At 53.6% G+C, this 17,881-nt stretch overlaps 1 protein-coding gene across 7 annotated transcripts in view; it reads right to left on the reverse strand.

Annotated features, from left to right (window-relative positions):
- Window positions 1-17,881, reverse strand: part of SEPTIN9 (septin 9) — a 134,406-nt gene that overhangs the window by 65,689 nt on the left and 50,836 nt on the right. Inside the window, exon 1 of one of the 7 annotated variants that reach the window (XM_056506028.1) lies at window positions 4,638-4,714. The exons of 4 other annotated variants lie outside the window; for them this stretch is intronic. Coding sequence is in view for 2 of the 3 variants with exons in the window: in XM_056506021.1 (XP_056361996.1) it covers window positions 3,861-3,915 (55 nt within the window). In the remaining variant the exon portion in view is untranslated. Of the gene's footprint in view, window positions 1-3,860; window positions 4,105-4,453; window positions 4,539-4,637; window positions 4,715-17,881 lie in introns of those variants that run through there. 2 more of the 7 variants (XM_056506022.1, XM_056506021.1) reach the window with 2 other exon arrangements.

Raw genomic sequence — 17,881 nt, forward strand, 5'->3', positions numbered from 1 at the left:
GCTTTGCTTCACTCCTAGGGCTGGGAAGATGCAAGATGTGAATCGGAAAGATCTTTTTGCGTTTCCTTTTCCAGGCATTGAGCCCTGGCACACGAGGGACCATTAGTCACACTGCGTGCGAGCCGGGCTGGTGCTCATCCTGCAAACCCGGGGCTGGGCTTGGGGGACACACCTTGGACCTGAGCAAGGCACTCACACAAACACATCCCATCTCCAGGGCTTCCCACTCTGCTGAACTCGAGGCACATCACCCACGCTGGCACGTTCCTGCTAATATTAGCCCGGGGCTGAGCCCAGCATCCGCAGCACGCGGCTGCAGCTGCTCCCAGGGCAGCAGGAACGCCGGCCCTGCCCAGCCTGGGGATGCACCACGTGCCCCTCAGACTCACCATTTGCTCCAGGAAAGTTTAAGGATGAGTCCCTGAGTTCTGTGCATGTAGAAAAGTCTATTTATAATGCAGCACCCTCCTGAAAACGAGCTGAGTGGTGGTTTTTTGATGGGACATAATTTAGCATGAGTTTGTACCTCACTGAGGCAAAGTAAGGTGGTGAAATATTAACAATACCCTGTACTGGGTGGTGAGAGAAGTGTCTGAAAAGTGTGCAGTAGTAAGGAAGAGTAAATAAATAAAACAGCCAGAGAAACCTTCTGATCAGCATTGTCATGTTCTGGCAGGGCTGGAGGGTCCCCACCCAGCTCCACAGCCCTGCCAAGGCTCACCCACCAGCCAGCACACACTCCCCAAGGGAGCTGGGCTCTGAGCAATGGGAAAACCAGGGATTTAGAGCCATCAACAAATGCTGTCTCATGGTTTCTGCCAGAGCACAGCTGCCAGCCTGTGCCCCCACCAAGCTGTACCCACAGAACCCCTGGGCACCTTCCTGCCTCTCCAACACTTACAGCCCTGCTCAGCATTTCCACCAGGCACAGTTTACACCCACTGTGACAATTTGTGTTTCAACATTATAGGGAAACAAATCTGGTGCTGTCTGGCAGCACTGGCAAAGGCAAGGAGTGCTTGGCATCAGTGCTGCCAACTCACACCAGCAGAAATGAGCCTCAGTCACCCTGGGACTGCTCAGCAGCAGCCACATCCCACTGGGATGAGGGACTGAGCAGACCTCTCCTGTCTCATCCCAGGCAGCAGATACTGAGTGCACAGTGCTGTAACCTCTGGCAGGGAGATGAGTACCATGCTGTGGGATTATCTCTGTGCAGCATCACAGCCAAGCAAAGCCACGAGCAGGAACATCCACCCCCTCTGCAGAGGGGCACCATGGACACCAGCATCCCCCATCACCCAGCCTGGGCTGGGGCAGGGAGCTCTGGGGTGCGTCTCTCCAGGCTGATTCAGCACTGCAGCCTCCCCTCCCTGCAGCTCAGGGTCTGTGCCTGAGACCCCGGGGAGCTGAGGGACCCCCAGCCCCTCTGAGGCAGAGGTGAGCTTGGGAAGCACTGCTGCAAGCAGGGCTGAACCAGCCACACTCCTGAAAACCTGCCAGAATCTATAAACCCAGGGGCACAGCTATTATGCTCTGTAAATCCTGGCAAACCACAGACCTAATGATGCTCTGCCCCATTAGAGACAAGGAAGCTTTTGTCAGTCAAATAAGGGGGATTAAAATCATAGAATGGGTTTGGTTGGAAGAGACCTTACAAATCATCTATTTTCAACCCCACTGCCATGGGCAAAGAACATTTTCCACTAAACAAGGCTGTTCACAGTCCCATCCAACCTGACCTTGAACACTTCCAGGGATGGGACATCCACAGTTCCTCTGGGGCAGAAGGCACTGGACTTCTCTAGTGCCCTCCTGCAGCACCTGCAAGATGGGCACTGAGCATCCCCATCACAGCACCAGGCACAAGGAAGAACATACTCTGCCCTGCTGTTTTCTTCTCAAATGTTGCTTTGATTTGGAAACTAAAATGGAATCAAGTACCTGGTACTGCTTCCCTCTCCCCAAGGGCACACTCCTCAGGTTCACCAAGGCTGGCAGCTCCACAGCCAAGGCTGCAGCTCCCTGCCTGCTGCAGCACAGCAGGGACAAGAAGCCAGGCAGGGATGCTGGCAGGAAAGCTGGCACGGGTGCTGTGAGGAAAACAGGCAGGAACAGCCAGGGTGACTGGGGAGGGCAGGCAGTGTGTGACTGGTGGGAACAAAGAGAGCTCTGCACGGTCTGGGGTTCTGCTCCATGGTGTTTTTGGCAGATCTTCCCTGCCTGGCCAGGGGCTCTGTGGGGCTGAGGTACCCACCCAGCAGACAAGAACACTGCATCTCCTGCCTTACAGGCTGGAGATTAATTGCCAGCTTTTCGGGAAGCTGCTGTGCAACCCTGAGAGCTAATTAAATTGTGAAACAGTAGCCCAGATCCCTGCTCAAGGGCAAGGCCAGACCTTTTGGCTTGGGACACAGCGAGCTTTCCCCAGCCTCTCCCTCTGCACAGACAGAACTATAAAGTGCTCCATAGACTGAAAATAAAGGCAACACAGATCTGCTCGGTGCCACGAGGAACACACACAGCCCAAACGGGGAGCCCACAGCAGAGCCTCTATCCGAGTAGGGAATTACTCATTCTTCAGAGATTTAAATGCAATTGGGGCAGCGAGAGGGAGGCTGTAATTACATCAGCATCCCTCAAGGACAGTCACAAAGGAGCCCTTGAAGCCCAGCACCGAAGGGGTGCTGGATTCGGGTCACTCTGTGTCCCAACACTTGTTAGCTCCAATCTTGCAGCGGGACGTGACCTCGCTCAGCCTGCTGCAGCAAGCCCAGGGCTGCAAACGGGAGCTGACCGTGTTAAACCCCGCGACAAGCCCTGCAGGGACCCCAGCTTTGCCACCCGTTTCCTGCCTGACCTGGAAGAGGAACCCCAGTGCTCTGAGCTTCCTCGGCTCCCCAGCAGGAAAAACAGCAGAGCTCTGCTTCCTTCGGGCCGGGCTGGCTTTTCCAGGAGGCGGAGGAGCCTCAGCCTATAGCTGCACACGCAGCCCCTGGATAAGCTTTCACCGCGGCCCCAACATCTCCGCTATTTCTTGTGAGTTTTTTGTTGGCTTTTTTTTTTTTTTTTTTTTTTTTTTTTTTTTCCCTTTCTTTCTAGAAACCGCTGCACAAAGCTCCGCTTGGGCCGCTGCCAGCAGTGCGCAGGGATGGAGCTGCTCTTCCAAAACGGAGCTGGGGAAGATGAGCTCCCCCGAGCCGATCCCTCCAGGCACAGCCCCCCACAGCAGCACGCTCCCCGCTAGATTATTTTCTTGCCTAAAAAAGCCAAAATATCAGCAAGAAGAGGCAGGGACCCGGGGAGAAGCCAGCCCGGTCGGCACGGAGATCCTCCATCAGATCAGCGAGTACACAGCGCTGCGGGCTCTGGAGCTGTGCCACGGGACAACTGCAGAGCGCTCCAGGGCAGGCAGCTCCGCTACGGGATACGGGAAACCCGGGATCCTGTCCACATCCCAGCCGCTCCGGGGCTGTGTCTGCTCCCCAAAGCTGGCAGTCAACAGAAGGGGCTCTGCCCGGCTTTTCTTTCAGGATTTCAGTCTGGTCAGGCGGGTGTTTTCAGCATGAAAAAAAAACTACATAAATCAACTCGGGAAGGGCAGGAAAGGAGAAACATCCCGTGAGACCCTGCCCTTGGCAGATACCACCGGGACAAAAGGCACGGACAGCTCTGGGGCATCCCGCGGGTAGGGAGGGCTGGAAGGAGCGGGGTGCCAGCCCGGGTACCATGGGGAGACCGCGGCACCGAGCCTGGGGGGGGAACCGAGCCGAGCTCAGCCCGCTCCGACCGGCTGCGGCTCCTCCAAAACCGGCCGCTCCCTCCGTGGGTGCCCCTCCCCAGCCGAACGCTGCACCCACCTTCGAAGTCGGAGATGATGCCCTCCAGGTGCGCGCTGACGGCCGGGTCGGCCATAGCGGGGCGCGGGGCGCTGCCCCCCGGTCCGGTTCTGCGCCCCGGTCCGGCAATGCCCCCGGTCCGGCAATAGCCCCCGGTGCGGTTCCCCCCCGGCTAGGCAGTGCCCCCCGGTGCGGTTATCCCCGGCTCGGCGCTCCGCACCGCGAATGGCGGAGGGCGAGCGGCTGCGGCCGCCCCCCGCCCCGGCGGGCCCCGAGCCATGCCCCCGGCCCGGCCCAGCGCGGCCCGGCCCGGCTCGGCCCCTCGCCGCGCACTGGCTGCTCCCCACGCCCGTCACGCCGCCCCCGACCCCCGCCCCGCCCCGATGGGTGCGGGGGGTGCGGGGGGCACCCCCGGGCTCTGCCCGCGGCCAGCGCCTCCCGCATCCCCCCCGGGAGCGCCCCGACCCCCTGTGCCCCCCGGGGTACCGGCCCCGCACGGCCGGGGCACTCCCCCGAGCTCCTCCGGCACTGCGGAGCCCTTCACTTCTCGCTTTACCCTTGTTTGGAAAGGTTTTATAATTCCTCAAAATCAAGCCAGCGCTGTGCTGACCCACCACTGCCAAATCCGAGCAGCCTGCTCTGGAAAATCATCACGGCAGGAGCAGCAGGGGATGCAAAACTCGCCGCGATGCTGAGCACTCAGCGCTGAGCTCCCTCCGCCCCAGCCCTGCATGGCCAGCAGCCCCTTCCATGACACTGCTGCCGCTTCCCCCCTCTCACACCCTCCCAGGCTGATACCTCGCTATCTGATGCTTCTCCCTTCCGGTGTTGATTCAGATCCTGCCCTCTTGACCCTCTTTTTATCCTCCCCGCCCTGTGTTTTTATAGCATCGTTTTAAAGTGATGATACCCCCTGAAATGTGTCCAGGCACATCAACAGGAAAGGAAAAATGAGTGGGTTGGGCTTTTAGTCCACTTTGGGTGAGCCATAAAGGAAAATTATGCAAAACAGTTACCAGTTACTGTCTGTTACTGCAGAAAGTATGAGCTTCACCACAAATGCCACCCTTTTAATTTCACACATTTAAAGTCTGCAAACACCACAGACTCCCCCAGAGTGTACAATGAACCAGAAAACAAAACCAACAGTACCAATTTCCCAGGCTCAACAAGCTCCAGGTTTTCTGTACTGTCCAAAGAAAGGCATTACTTGAAAACATGAGAACTGTTTAAACAATCTTGAGAACACACCTCTGCCACAGAATAATGGTATTTTAAGGTAGGTACAGTGGGTTTCCTCTCCTCTGGCTCTTTCATTTTCGCTCTCCTGGAGGTGTCAGAAACAAACACACCAGAGCAGTGCAGGGAGGAACAGCTCTGCATCTCTGTATCAAAACTGGAAACAAAAATGCCTTTCCATGCCATACACTGCCTGCAAAGCTGCTTGGTGTCATCCTGGCAGAACACCATCAGCTGCTCCTGATGGGGAGGAGAGCAGGAATGACCACGGAGCTGTGGCTCCTGTGACACTGAGCTCAGCCCCCCAGTGCCAGGTCCCTCTGTCCCCACCGAGGGGAATGGTGGCAGCTGCCACACTGCACGGCACCACAGAGGGCTGACCCGCCTCACTGGCATTGATTTTTGAAAGAAAGTGTCTTTATTTTTCTCCTCCCAAGCGCTCTGATGAAGGTCACATCCACAATCCATTTCCAGCAGGTAAAAATGTAGCTGTCAATAATTAGCTTCGGTACTGAGCAAGAAAGAACGTCCCACTTTGTTAAAAATCATGGATGACCCGCTCACTGGAAGAACAGGACCTGGATTAGCCTTTTACAAAATCTGTTCAACATCCTGACTACACCCTTACCGCAAAGTTGTAGAATGGGTCTAAAGCAGGGAAAAAAATTAACTTAGCAAGACAAACTAAAAATCCTTATTGTAAAGAAGATTTTAAAAGAGCAATACAAGCAATCTGAGGAACGACCAAGCAGATTTTTTGATGTTCTGAGTCTACCCCCCTTGCCAATCCCACAAGATTCAATGTGAGAGACTCTGCTTGGAGTCTGGTGGCACTCTCTGAACTAGGTCACACAGGGATTGCTGTGATGCTGTGATGGGGACACCGTTTTTGAGGTCAACAGGAGGCAAGAAGAAGTAAACCACTAGAAAAAAACCACAAAACATTCTTGATGGACCGTGGTGGGAAGCGTCACAATGACGTCTGCTGCTCTCGTGAAGAAGCTCAAAGCACTTCAGCAGAAGAGGCTGAGGCAGTTTGGGTCAGTCCCAGCTCCCTGGGTCACTCTGTTTCCCAAGCAAAGGTGATGTTATCATCCTAGATCTAATAAAACTTCAGCAAACCAAGCAGCCGAGAGGCGAGCCCCGAGAAGTGTGAAATAAAATATCCGGGCTGGAAGCAGGAGTTCCTTTTCATTAAAACCAGCTGGGGCATATTGCACCCATGTGCACCTAAGGCACTGAGAGGGGGAGAGAAAGATGGAAAATTACAGCAACTAAAGAATAACAAGAATATCCAGAGCTCTAACAGTAAATATTTAAAGCAGCAAGGTATGTAAACAGCACCCCATAGCACATACCCCAAGTGCTTGCTGGTAGAAGAGGAGCAAGCTTTCCTCCAGGGAGATGAGCCCATCCTTCTCTGTCTTGGAGACTTCCTTGCCCTTTTATCTCATGTCAGATGCACAGCTTCGTAAGAGCATCAGACCAGAAAAATAATCCCCTTGACCAAGCTGCACATCACCAAATTCCATCTGATTTTCTACCTGCATCCTCAACCCAAAAGCTTATGTTTAGTGAATGCTTCTTCTAGAAAGGCAGGCAACCCTGGGAAGCTGAGCCCCCATCCCAGAGGGATGGAGAGCATGCCTCCTCCCCTGGAAAAGGTTTTTGGGGTTCCCTGGCAGCATAGCACCAGTGTGTGTTGTGCTGCTCAGCCAAATGCAGTTCCAGCACAGTCCCTGCTTTGCCCTTTCCAGGCAGATCGAGGAGATTGAGGACCCTGAGACTTCTCCTGAAGAAAGATCTCCCACAGTGATCACATCACCTACACTGCCTTTGATAAAGCAATCAGGTTCTGCTCCCTCTGTCCTTGTGGCAGGGATTTTCTTCAGTCACTTATCCAGCTTTCCTGCTCCTTTCTCCAGACACATCACAGGTGTTTGTGATTACATTTTAATTTTTATCTTGAAAGAGAAAGAACTCCCTTTTCAAAAGGAAGAGAGCAGATCACATCTTTTCTGTCCCTTGATGCTCCCCTTGCTCACACAACCAAGGGTCTCACTCACTTTTTACTGTACCAGAAGCCCCACCTCAAGCTCCTGCTTTGATAAGACCTTTGGGATCCCCTACACAGAAACTGCTGCCTAAGATAAAATTTCTGTTCTCCAAAGCACTGGCTGCAGAATTTTAGGTAAATATTTTCCTTTCTGTGTTACATTACAGTAGAAATATTTCTTGTTTCCTTACTGTGCCAGGCCACCACTGACTGCCCAGCCCTTTCTCCTTCACCATCACTCTGCTCTTCAGATGAGCAAGAAACTTCCTGCAAAGCTGTTTCATTGGCCTAGAAGTGATTTCCTGCCCCCAGAAAGGCAGTCTGTAAAATCTGCTGATCACTCAGTTCCAGGTATCAAGCTGAAAATGGGTTGATGCCACAAGAGCTGGCAGATGCAAGAAACTTTAATCTTTCACCCCTGGGCTCTCCTGCCCTGCAGCAGGGATGTGCCTTGAGGGCTTCTCCAGTTCTCAGCTCAAATTCCTCCAGAGCAGCCTCTGTCCTGGCATGGGGGACCACAAAGCAACCAGACTTAGAAAGTCACTCCAAGGAGGAAAAAAAATCATAAGAGAAAAAAACAAAAAACAACCAAACAAGGAGATGGCAGGTAGCAGCTTCAGAAGATCCTTTAACAGGCTAAGGCAGAAAAGGGACTTTCCTATCCCAACCCATTTCAAACAGCACTGTGCACTTTCCTTGTAGGCTGGTAAGAATGCAGATTTTCAGGCAGATTTTCTTCCTCCCACAAGTCAAGGTTTTTCTGAACCAGCAGCTCTTATCAGTCTCTCAATCTGCTGCAGTCATGAGCATCAGGCTGGGTTAGACCAGGGCCATGAGTCATTGTGGCTACCTGAGCCTTGAAGCATCTCCTACACAAAAGTGAGCAATTCACCCACAGGATCTTCCCCTTCCTCCTCATATTCAATTACAAAACAAAACTCTTTATTAATTATGGCCTCTCCCACCAAATGCTTTTAGGCTTACAGACCAAAATTACTATGTAGGATCAGCTAAATATCATTATTATTATTAACCACTCAATGTTTCTTTGAGAGGCCAAATACCTTTCCTTGCTGCTGGGAAGGTGCAGGGGATGGGTGGAAGCACTTGCAGGGTAAGACACCAACCCCAGAGTGCTCAGGGCATCACCTCCAGCTCAGCACTGGGCAGCTCTGGCTGCAGCATCCCCTCAGCAGCACCAGTGCAGGGCCACAGGGAGAGACAGGTTTGCAATCACAGACAGGTTTTGAAGAAGGAATGGTGAGTCACAGCTCTTCTCTCCAAGACAAAAATAAAAGCTGTTGTCATCACCTTCCCCTCCTCTCCTCTGCTCCTTGCAGCTGCCCCAAAAGCACCTCTGCATCCAAACCCACCTGGAAGAGCTGCAGTCATCTCCATGTGGCAGGTGGGGAAACTGAGGCACAGAACAGATGTCACCCAGAATCAGGGAGCTGGCAAATCATCAGAGCAGAGCTGACAACTCATCAGAGCAGATCTGGCCGTGGCAGGGAGAGTGCTGGGAGCCCCCAGCCCTTGGGAAGTGCTGCTGTCACTGCCTGGGGACGAGGGGACTCCGGAAGGAAAATCAGACACAGTTCCCATCCCCTCTGCCTGTGGTTTCGTGGAGATGACGGCGTGAGCCCAGCCCTGACCACACAGGAATTGTCACAGAGAGGCTCTTCCCAAGGCTCCAGGGCCTTCCTGCTTCCCAAGGGTAGGAAACACTGGGAGGACGGATGCACTTCAGTGCTGGTCACACTTCCCTTCCTCCACAAGGAAACCAAGAGCATGGGAAAAGCCAAAGTCATTCAAAATAGGTTTGCTAATTTGAGATTTCTGAGTAACAAACTGATTTTTTTTTTTTTTTTAAGATAATGCTGCTGGTTCTCATCTGTTAGTGTCACAGAGCCAGGATCTATCTGCACAGGAAGGGGCAGGTAGCTTTGAAGACTGGATAACAGGAAAAGGACAAAATCTGGAAGAATGGCAGATAGAGGGCTTTTAATAAAGTTTTTGCTCATGAAAAGAGCCTCAGCACAAAGGACCTCACTGCACCAGTAGGTCCCAGCACTGCCCTAGTAGTCCCAGCATGACCCAGCACAAGCCTCCAATGTCACAAAATTTAAGTGAGTAACTCCTAAAATGTATTAAATGAGAGAGTTTTAGCAGCAAAGTAGAAAGCATGAGAGCCATCCTGGGTACCAGCATCACTCACACCCCACAGGAAGGTGGAGAGGGGATGGGGCTGCCATCACCCACAGATGCACTGCAGGGAAGAGCTGCTGTGGGCAAAGATCATCATTGACAAGGGAACCAAAAATCCCCAATCCAACCCCAAATATGGTTATGGTATAAACAGATCAATAAGAGTGGAACTGAGATTTTAAAGGGATAATGTATAAAGGGACTGCTGTGCAATCAAGGGAGCAAAAGGCCAAAGAGGTTTCTGCTCATTGGAGATTAAATATGACACGAGGAAGGAGAAGGTCCCTGAACCTACAGCTTCTCAGATATTCAGTGTACAAACAGGGCATGCAGCAAACTTGGTGTTCTGGGGCAGCCTGGAGCTGGATGGGAGGGACCAAGCACAGACAACCACAGCTCCTTCTCCCCTCCCAGCAGGGACAGAGCTGTGAAGATCAAGGCTTGCCTTCCTGTCAGGTTTGGCCCCATTAAATCAGCACACAGAGGAGGTGCCAGCCTGCTCTGCACAGAACAAGGATGCATCACTTGTGCTTACACTGAGCAGGGAGGGGAGCACCAACATCCCTCCCCTCACCCTCCTAACCTGCAAACAGAGCTGGGTCTGTCCTGCCCCACTGTGCTCATCCCTGGGGACTGATGGGGTCACCCAGAGCTACCCCAGTGCTAAGGGATTCAAGCCAGGGGCTTGCTTGCCTGCAGGAAGGATGCTGTGGGCTCCATGGCTGGGCTGGGGGGCACAGCTCTGCCCCCTCCAACACCCCCATGGACTCTGAGCCTCACCCCCTCCAAGGAGCAGCCCATTGATGGAGATGTGCATGCACAGCACACTCATTAAATGATCAACTAGTCAGGACTGAAGGGAAGAGAAGAGAGAAGAAAAAGCAAGATCCAAAGAGAAGATGGAAAAGATCAAGACTTGAGCTAGAAATTAATAAGCTTTAAGCTACTGGAGACAATGATTAAGGCAGGAAACAGTAAAACACTGGATATAATAAAAGAGAGCCAAGTGACCATAGCAGCAGGCTGATCTTTGTCCAGCTTAGCTGCTCTTCAACACAGTTTACCATGAGGCACAGCAGAACACTCTGGTGCTCAGAACTCACTCTGGAGTTAAAAACCAAAGGTGGTTGGAAAGGAAAGCCAAAACACTATGAGAGAAAAACCCAAGCATTAATGCTGGTTGTTTCATCACACCCAGCTGTTTTGGTCATCTCCCATGTCACCCCTAACCAGGGATTCACCTCTGTTCCATCCTGCAGCCCCTTCAGCCCAGCTGGAAGCATTTCATGGCCAGCAGTGATTCTGTGTGCTGAGCCTGGAAGGGGAAAGGCACAGCAGCCCAGCCACCCTGGGCCCCAGCAGGGCTGGGGGTCCCCTGGCACTGGTGCAGAGGGCTGGGAGGGGAGCAGGGCAGGGAAGGGCAGCACAGCTCCCTGGTGTGGATTAACCAGCAGGGAACACTTGCAGAGGAAGGAAATGGAAAGGGGATCAGGAACTGCATCTGCCTGAACCTCAGGCAGTTAAAACAAACCCAGCCTCAAGCTCTTGCTCTCCTCAGTTTCAGGTCAGACTTTTCTAAGAACCTGGGAAGTGCAATTTAGGATTCAAGCAGAAAACTGACTTAATTACTTTAATTATTTTTTAAAAAAATTAATTATTAATTACTTCTTTTGAACATTTAGGCCAAACAGGCAGAGAACTCAGTGTCTCATGACAGCACAGATGTTTTAATAGAAACAAGAGGCTCCAGAAACCGTGCTCATCCTTAATGAGTTTAACACACACAGGGCTCAGCACGTTTCCTTTGGAAAACCTTCCTGTGTGCTCAACTCCAGAAGGAATTGCAGTGCCTGGGTCTTTTCACTGCCTGTACCCCTCAGGAGGGGAAGGGAAGGTGAGGGTCAGTCAGAGCATTGAATCCCTTGGAAAGAGACCATTTCCAGCAGTGTTAACTTTCCCAGCAGCCCCTGGCTGGGGAGAGTTTTCAGGATAAATAAACTGGCAGTGCTGCATGTGTGCACTCCCCTTCCAGATGTGCAGGGCTGCAAACTCCATCCCTGCACAGCAAGGGGGGGAGGCACAGCCCCAGGGCACAAACCCCACTGCACCCTGCCTCCCCCTCACATCCCAGCTGCCCAGGGCACTGTCCTGCAGCCCTGCAGTGCTGCCCATGCCTCTGCCACCCACAGACCCCCGGGGACCCTCCCAACCCCACTGCAGGGCAGGGCAGATCTCCTCCTGCAGCCCCTGCTGCTCCCTCAGCCGCCTGCTCACGACCTTTTCAACCCAAAACTTTCCAGTCATAAATATACCAGCCTCATGGCAGGAAACTTGCTTTTCTTGTGCTTCTCCCCTGCTTCTCACAGAGCTCCTGCTCCCTGTCCCAGCCCCAGTTGTTTCTCCAGCTCCTCCGAGATATTCCAGGCATGCAGCAAAATCTGCTGCAGCAAAAAGACCCCAAAACTCCCTGCAAAGGCTCAGGAAAGCACCACAAGCTGCAGGCCAGGCCTCAGGAGCAGCTGTACCTCCTGATCTCCCTGCTTGCCATCAGAGGTTTTATTATTATTATTCATTCCTGACATAAAGCAGTTTGATAAGAACAATTCCCAGATGGAGCCACAGCCCCACACCCACTCAGCTTCCTCTGGGCAGCATGGACACAGTGTGGGAGCTCACTGCACAGCAGGGGGAGGACACAAGGGCAGGGGGAGAGGAGGGAGAGGAAGAATGAGCACAATTTTCCTTTCCTTTCAAAGGTTTTGGCAGCAAAAGCACCAGTGGGGATGCTGAGGTGTGATCACCAGCACCCACACAGCAGCACTGGTGGCTTGCCTTAGCCCCAGCTCCACCACACAGGGATGGGAAAAGTGCACAAGGGGACAGGAATTGCTGTCAGGTCCATGGGGTGGGAATGGGGATGCCAGGGGGAACATCCTCAGCTCCACCACTGCTGCTTGGGAGAGCTTGGCCAGTCTCACATGGGCACACATAAAACTAGGCAGGGTTGGTGTTTTTAAACTGCTGGGTTCAAGGAGTGCAAATGGGAAAGAGACCCAGCATGGGCAGGGTCTGCCTTGGCTGAAACATCTCATTAAACCATCCTCTAAGAAAGTCTATTACAGCTCTCTCAGACTTGCACTAAACACATCCAAGGTAACTCCCCTTAACCAGATCCCAGAATAACCCCAGACACATCCAGGGTAACTCCCCCTATCAGATCCCAGAATAATCCCAGACACATCCAAGGTAACTCCCCCTATCAGATCTCAGGATAATCCCAGACACATCCAAGGTAACTCCCACTAACCAGATCCCAGGATAATCCCAGACACATCCAAGGTAACTCCCCCTATCAGATCCCAGAATAACCCCAGACACATCCAATGGAACTCCCACTAATCAGATCCCAGGATAATCCCAGCAGGATCCAGTGATGGATGGAGCCAAGCTGTGCTGGACACCACTGCAGAAACAGCCCTGAGCTGTGGGTTCAGGGGGTCCATCCCAAACACAGGAGCAGCCCAGGAGCTCAGACTGCAGTTGCCTCTCCTGCTGGAAAAGCATGCACAGGCAATGGCAGAGCCCCCTCCAACCACAGCACACAGCTTTTGTTCCTCAGTCCATCTTGCAGATTCCCAGCACTGCCTACTCAGCATCTTCTACAGATGCAGAAGTTTCTCAGCTGACTAAAAAAATCTGGAGTAAATAAAAAAAACCAATGAGTCAACGTTTTTAGGGGAATTTCCTTCAGCTTCCTCTGCCTTTCCCCTGCTCAGCCCTGCTGCCCCAGACCCTGCCTGAGGCTTCTCCACTGCAGGGTGCTTGTTCCTGCTGAGATTAAATCATGGCTGCAGGAGAGAAGTGATGCTGGTCTGCTGGAACAGACCCTCACACACCCAGCCTCACCCTGAGCAGGACAACACCTGGGCTTCCCCTCCAACCTGCCCAGTGCAGGAGCCACAGCTGGCACACACTGGGGACTCTGGGGCTTCCAGCCTCCAGAGACAAAAGAGGATTGGAAAAAATAGAAAAAAGCCAGCAGGGAGATGTGCTGCAAGCAGGCCAAAAGCAGGGGCCAGGCAGCCTTTCCCTAAATGGGAAAGAGGCCCCTGAGCACACTGGGGGCAGAGCACCAGGCACGGAGAGAGGGCACCAAGCCAGCAGGGAGAGGGGAGAGAAACTCCCCACTGGCAACCCCCCAAGAAGCAGTGAAAGCCTGGGATGGGCTGAGTTTGGGGTCTGGACCAGGGCAAAGAGCCCTGAGCTGCCCTGCTGTGGGACACAGCCCTGCTGGGGCAGTGGCACAAACACTGGCTGCAGCTGCTGGGCAATCAGCTCTGCTCCAATGTCCTGAAGGAGCAGAGCTGGCCCTGCTGCCCTGCAGTGACAGCCAGGGCTGGGCTCTCTCTCAGCCCCTACACTGCCCATCTTTTTGTGCCCATAAACCCCCAGGGCCAAGCCCAGCAGGGGAAGGGGAACAGGGCAAACTCTCCTTTCCAAGGAGATGTGGTCAGTGCCATCCCACCAAGCCAAGCCACAAGAAAATCCTGTGTTCCACCTTCTGCCATCTCCAGACTGCAGGCACCACTTGCCACCCCATCACCCACTGATGAACTCAGCATTACCATGCTGCCTTTTTTTATTCCTTCATCTTACCAAGTGCCCATAATAACCACACCAGGTCAGGGAGTATTGGACTTGATGTTCCACCAGAAGAAGTAAACTGCTCTCTTTTACGAGAAGTTAAAATAAGGTAGAAACTAAATCTGAAATGTTTTTCCTTATAAAGGAATGACAGGAGGAAAGAGCTGGATGCATTAGGCATCAGCCTTTCTCGTTCAGCAGGGACTGGCAGTGTCTGTAAACTCAGGGGATGTACTCACAGTCAGACCAACACAGCCAGATTTACCTTGACACAAGGGAATAAACTGCCAGGTCTGGGCTCTGTCCTTGAATACTTCTCCAGAAAAACCCTACACCACAGAACCCCCAGTTTTGTTGGTTCAACAACCAGACAACATTCATGACAGACAAATAAAACTGCCCTGCTGCCTCCTTCCAGGGCTGGGGCCCTGGGGAGCACTCCCCTGCAGAAACACCTTGGTTCATCAGCAGCACCCTCTGCAAGAGGGACTCAGCCACTGCAGGGACACTGAGTGCTCCAGGCACAGGTGTGCACACCCAGCCACGGCCATCTCCACCTCAGGAGGTGCTTTCCAAACAAACCCTCTGCACAGAGCCTGCCTGGAGCTTGGGCCAGCATCTCCTGCCAGCTGGAGGCCAGCCAGCAATGCCTGCCCCGAGAGCAGTGCCAACAGCCCAGAGCCAGCAGTGCTGCCCCAGGAGCAGCGCTGGGCTGTCCCTGCCACCACCCTGCACAGCCCAGCCTCCTGCAGCTCTGGAGAGCCAGGCTCCTGGAGCAGCCAGAGGCCAATTTGCACATAAACACCAATTAGCTGGAGAAAGAGATGCCCCCTTGGTGGCTTGCCAGTCTGGAGACAGATTTAAGACATGCGGGAATTCAATCTCTGGTCCAGATATCAGTGTGGCCAAACAGGCCACCTCCTCTGCTGGCCTCTGGGACAGCCCCTGGCAGCACAATAAAAGGAGTATTTAGCAAAGCTTCAGGCTCTCTTGAAAAAACTTGGGGCCGATGAGGCATTTTGCAGCCAAGCTCGGTATAAACACACAGATACTGCTGTTAGCAAGGGGCTGGAGGAGCAGGGTGCACAGCAACAGCAGGGCTCTGTCTGCCTCCAGAAAGCCCCTTTCTTGCCATGCACATGCTTAATCCATGATGTGTGCCTGCTGCCAGCCACAGCCACACCTAAACCTGCTCACCTCATCTGTCTCCCACAGGGTCTGAGTGAGCACAGAACCGCAGGGCTCGCTCACAAACCCCCCTCTGCTCTCTGCTGTCCTGCCCTGCACTGAAACCTCCCCCTGCCCTCATCAACACCTCCCTCTGAGCCCAGGGGAGGGCAGCAGCCTCAGCACCCTCAGCCAGAGGTGGGGACAAGCCCCAGTGTGAGCAGCTTTGATGGGGCTCATCTCAAACCAGCTCTTGGACAAGAAGATCCATTTCTGTGCCCTTAATGGAGCCATGGGATGGTGGGGCTGAAGGGACCTTTGAAAGCCATCTAGTCCAACTCCCTGCAACAAACAGCAGGTTTTCAGTTAGATAACATTGCTCAGAGACCTGTGCAGCCCATCCAGGGGACACATCTGTGCCCTGGGCAGAGAGCCTGGGGGACAATTAGCACCAAAACTCAACGTCACTTCTTGCTCACAGAAACATTCCTGACCCCTCTGCACCTCTCAGAGAGGGGCTGTCCCAGCTCTGTGGGCAGGAAACAGCCTCACCAGCCACAGGATCAGAGCACCCCTGGTCTGCTGAGGGTTTGGGACCCTTGGATTCACCTTTGGTCACGTTGGTGCAGTCCCAGAATAAAGCCTGCGTGCCCATCCCTGACAGATCTGCCTCGATGTGGCTGTCACTCTGATTTGTGTGGCTCAGCAGCTTGGCTGATTGCTGGAGACTGCAGGTTTGTGCAGCTCCTGGTCCCTGAGCTCAGCCAGGCACGCCCTGCCTGCAGCCATCTCCCAGCTGCAGGGGACACAGACACCAAACCCTCGTGAGGCAGTGGCAGCATCAGTCACACTCCTGGAAATGCACTGTGAGGACATCCCTGGAGCTCACAGGAACACCTCCTCAGCTCCTGCTGCCACCCTGCATCCCTCACCCCTGCTGGCCACCTGCCACCACCCCAGAGCCATCCCTGTGTCACCAAAAACATTTCATTAAACTGGAGCGAGCACCTCAGGCACAATGAATATTCGTGCTGCCTTCCACAGTGGTGAGCTGGGGTCCCAGCACAGCACAAGCTCTGCAGAGCCTCCCCTGCCCTCTGACAAGGCACTGAAGCGTGGGAGTTGAACAAGGATCAGTATTATCCACTAAACCACAGGATGAGCTTTGCAGGAACTGGCAGGCTGGATTGTTTCCAGTTGCTAAAGATGGCAAATAGTCCAGCCCAGCTCTCTCGTGCCAGATGTGTGCAGCATTTGCAGACTGGAGAATGTGAAGACACCCCATCCCCATGCTGAGAACAGGGTCACACTGCCCACACACCCCCAGCAGTGCCTCACCCACAGGCAGAGTGGCACTCTCAAGCAATTCTCTTTATTTTCCTCAATTAGGCCTTAAAAAAGCATTTTGAAGGTTTCCTTCTAGGTCTTGCAGGCTGATAGAGAGAAGAGCTGGCAAAACTCAAGGAAGGCTGTCAAAGGAATGAAGCAAAATAAACCCCTCACCTTAGAAGGAAGCAGCCACAGCCTCTGACAAAGGAATAAAGTAAAATAAACCCCTCATCTTATAAGGAATCAGCCACAGGCTCTCACAGTGTGGCACAGCTGGGAGGGGCTGACTGGGGTTCACACTGTGCAGAAGGATGGGGGATGAACTTCCAGGGAGAAACTTCCCAAGCCAGACACAGTTCTAGGTGTTCCACACGGTCTGGAGCTTCAGAAAGGTTTCCCACCCCAAAGACAAGGACCTCTCTGCATCTTAGCACTGCTCCTGATCTGCTCCATGACCATGACTCTGTCTCTCAACCACATCCAAAGACTGGGTGTCTGTACCTGTCCCCTGTCACAAGGGCTCCCCCAGCCCATAGGCACACAAGGATGAATTTCCAGACCCAGCATTTGCAGGATATCCTTGGCTGCCCTTTGGTGCATCTGCCGAGGGAGCTGAGCAGCTCTCCTGGAGCAGCACTGGGGGATCCCTCAGGAACAGCCATCAAGCTACCCAGACCTCAGTTCTGAGGACAGCAAAATCCTCCATCCTGGCACTGAAAGGGTCCCACTCTGTGTTCACTGTGCCTCTGCTTCCTTTGCCTCACACCCAGAGCTGGGAGCTGCTCACAGCCAAGCCCACTCAGTGAGTGCTGCCTCAGCTCCAGAGCCAAGGAAATCCCTGTGGATTACAGCCTGTTGCTGTAATCAGAAGAGTGTCAGAAATCACTCAGAGGGCCAGGCCCTGTCACACATTATCCAGATTTATTGCTACTCTCCTTCCCTGAGGGACCTGGAAATCTCAGAGTGCCTTGGCTTCAGGGCAAGCCTGTGAACTGCAGCTCCTCAAAGCCCATGTCCTGCTGCTCCCCTTTCCAGCTCCACCCAGCCCCAGAAGCTCCCAGAGGTGTGGCATCCTCCTTTGCCTGCCAGTTCAGAGATAAACCTCCACTCCTACGCCTTCCTTGGGACAAAAACCTGATTGTGGTGGGGAGGGAGCACAGCATCCTGAGCTGCTGGGAAGTCACTTCTGCAGGGGGACACTGGGGAGGTGACAGGCTCAGGTGGAGCCACACAAGCAGGTCCAAACCCCTCGAGATGAGTGTGGGTCAGCTCCAAAATCTCCAGCAGCAGCAGTGGGCACTGGGATGGCCCAAAGCCTCCCCACACCCCACGGTGGATCCCACAGCCTCTCTCTGCCATCCCTCCCAACCCCACAGAGCTGCCAAAGCTCCTGGGGCAGCCC

The sequence above is a fragment of the Oenanthe melanoleuca genome, chromosome 18 (assembly GCF_029582105.1).
Source record: "Oenanthe melanoleuca isolate GR-GAL-2019-014 chromosome 18, OMel1.0, whole genome shotgun sequence".
Taxonomy (NCBI): Eukaryota; Metazoa; Chordata; class Aves; order Passeriformes; family Muscicapidae; genus Oenanthe; species Oenanthe melanoleuca.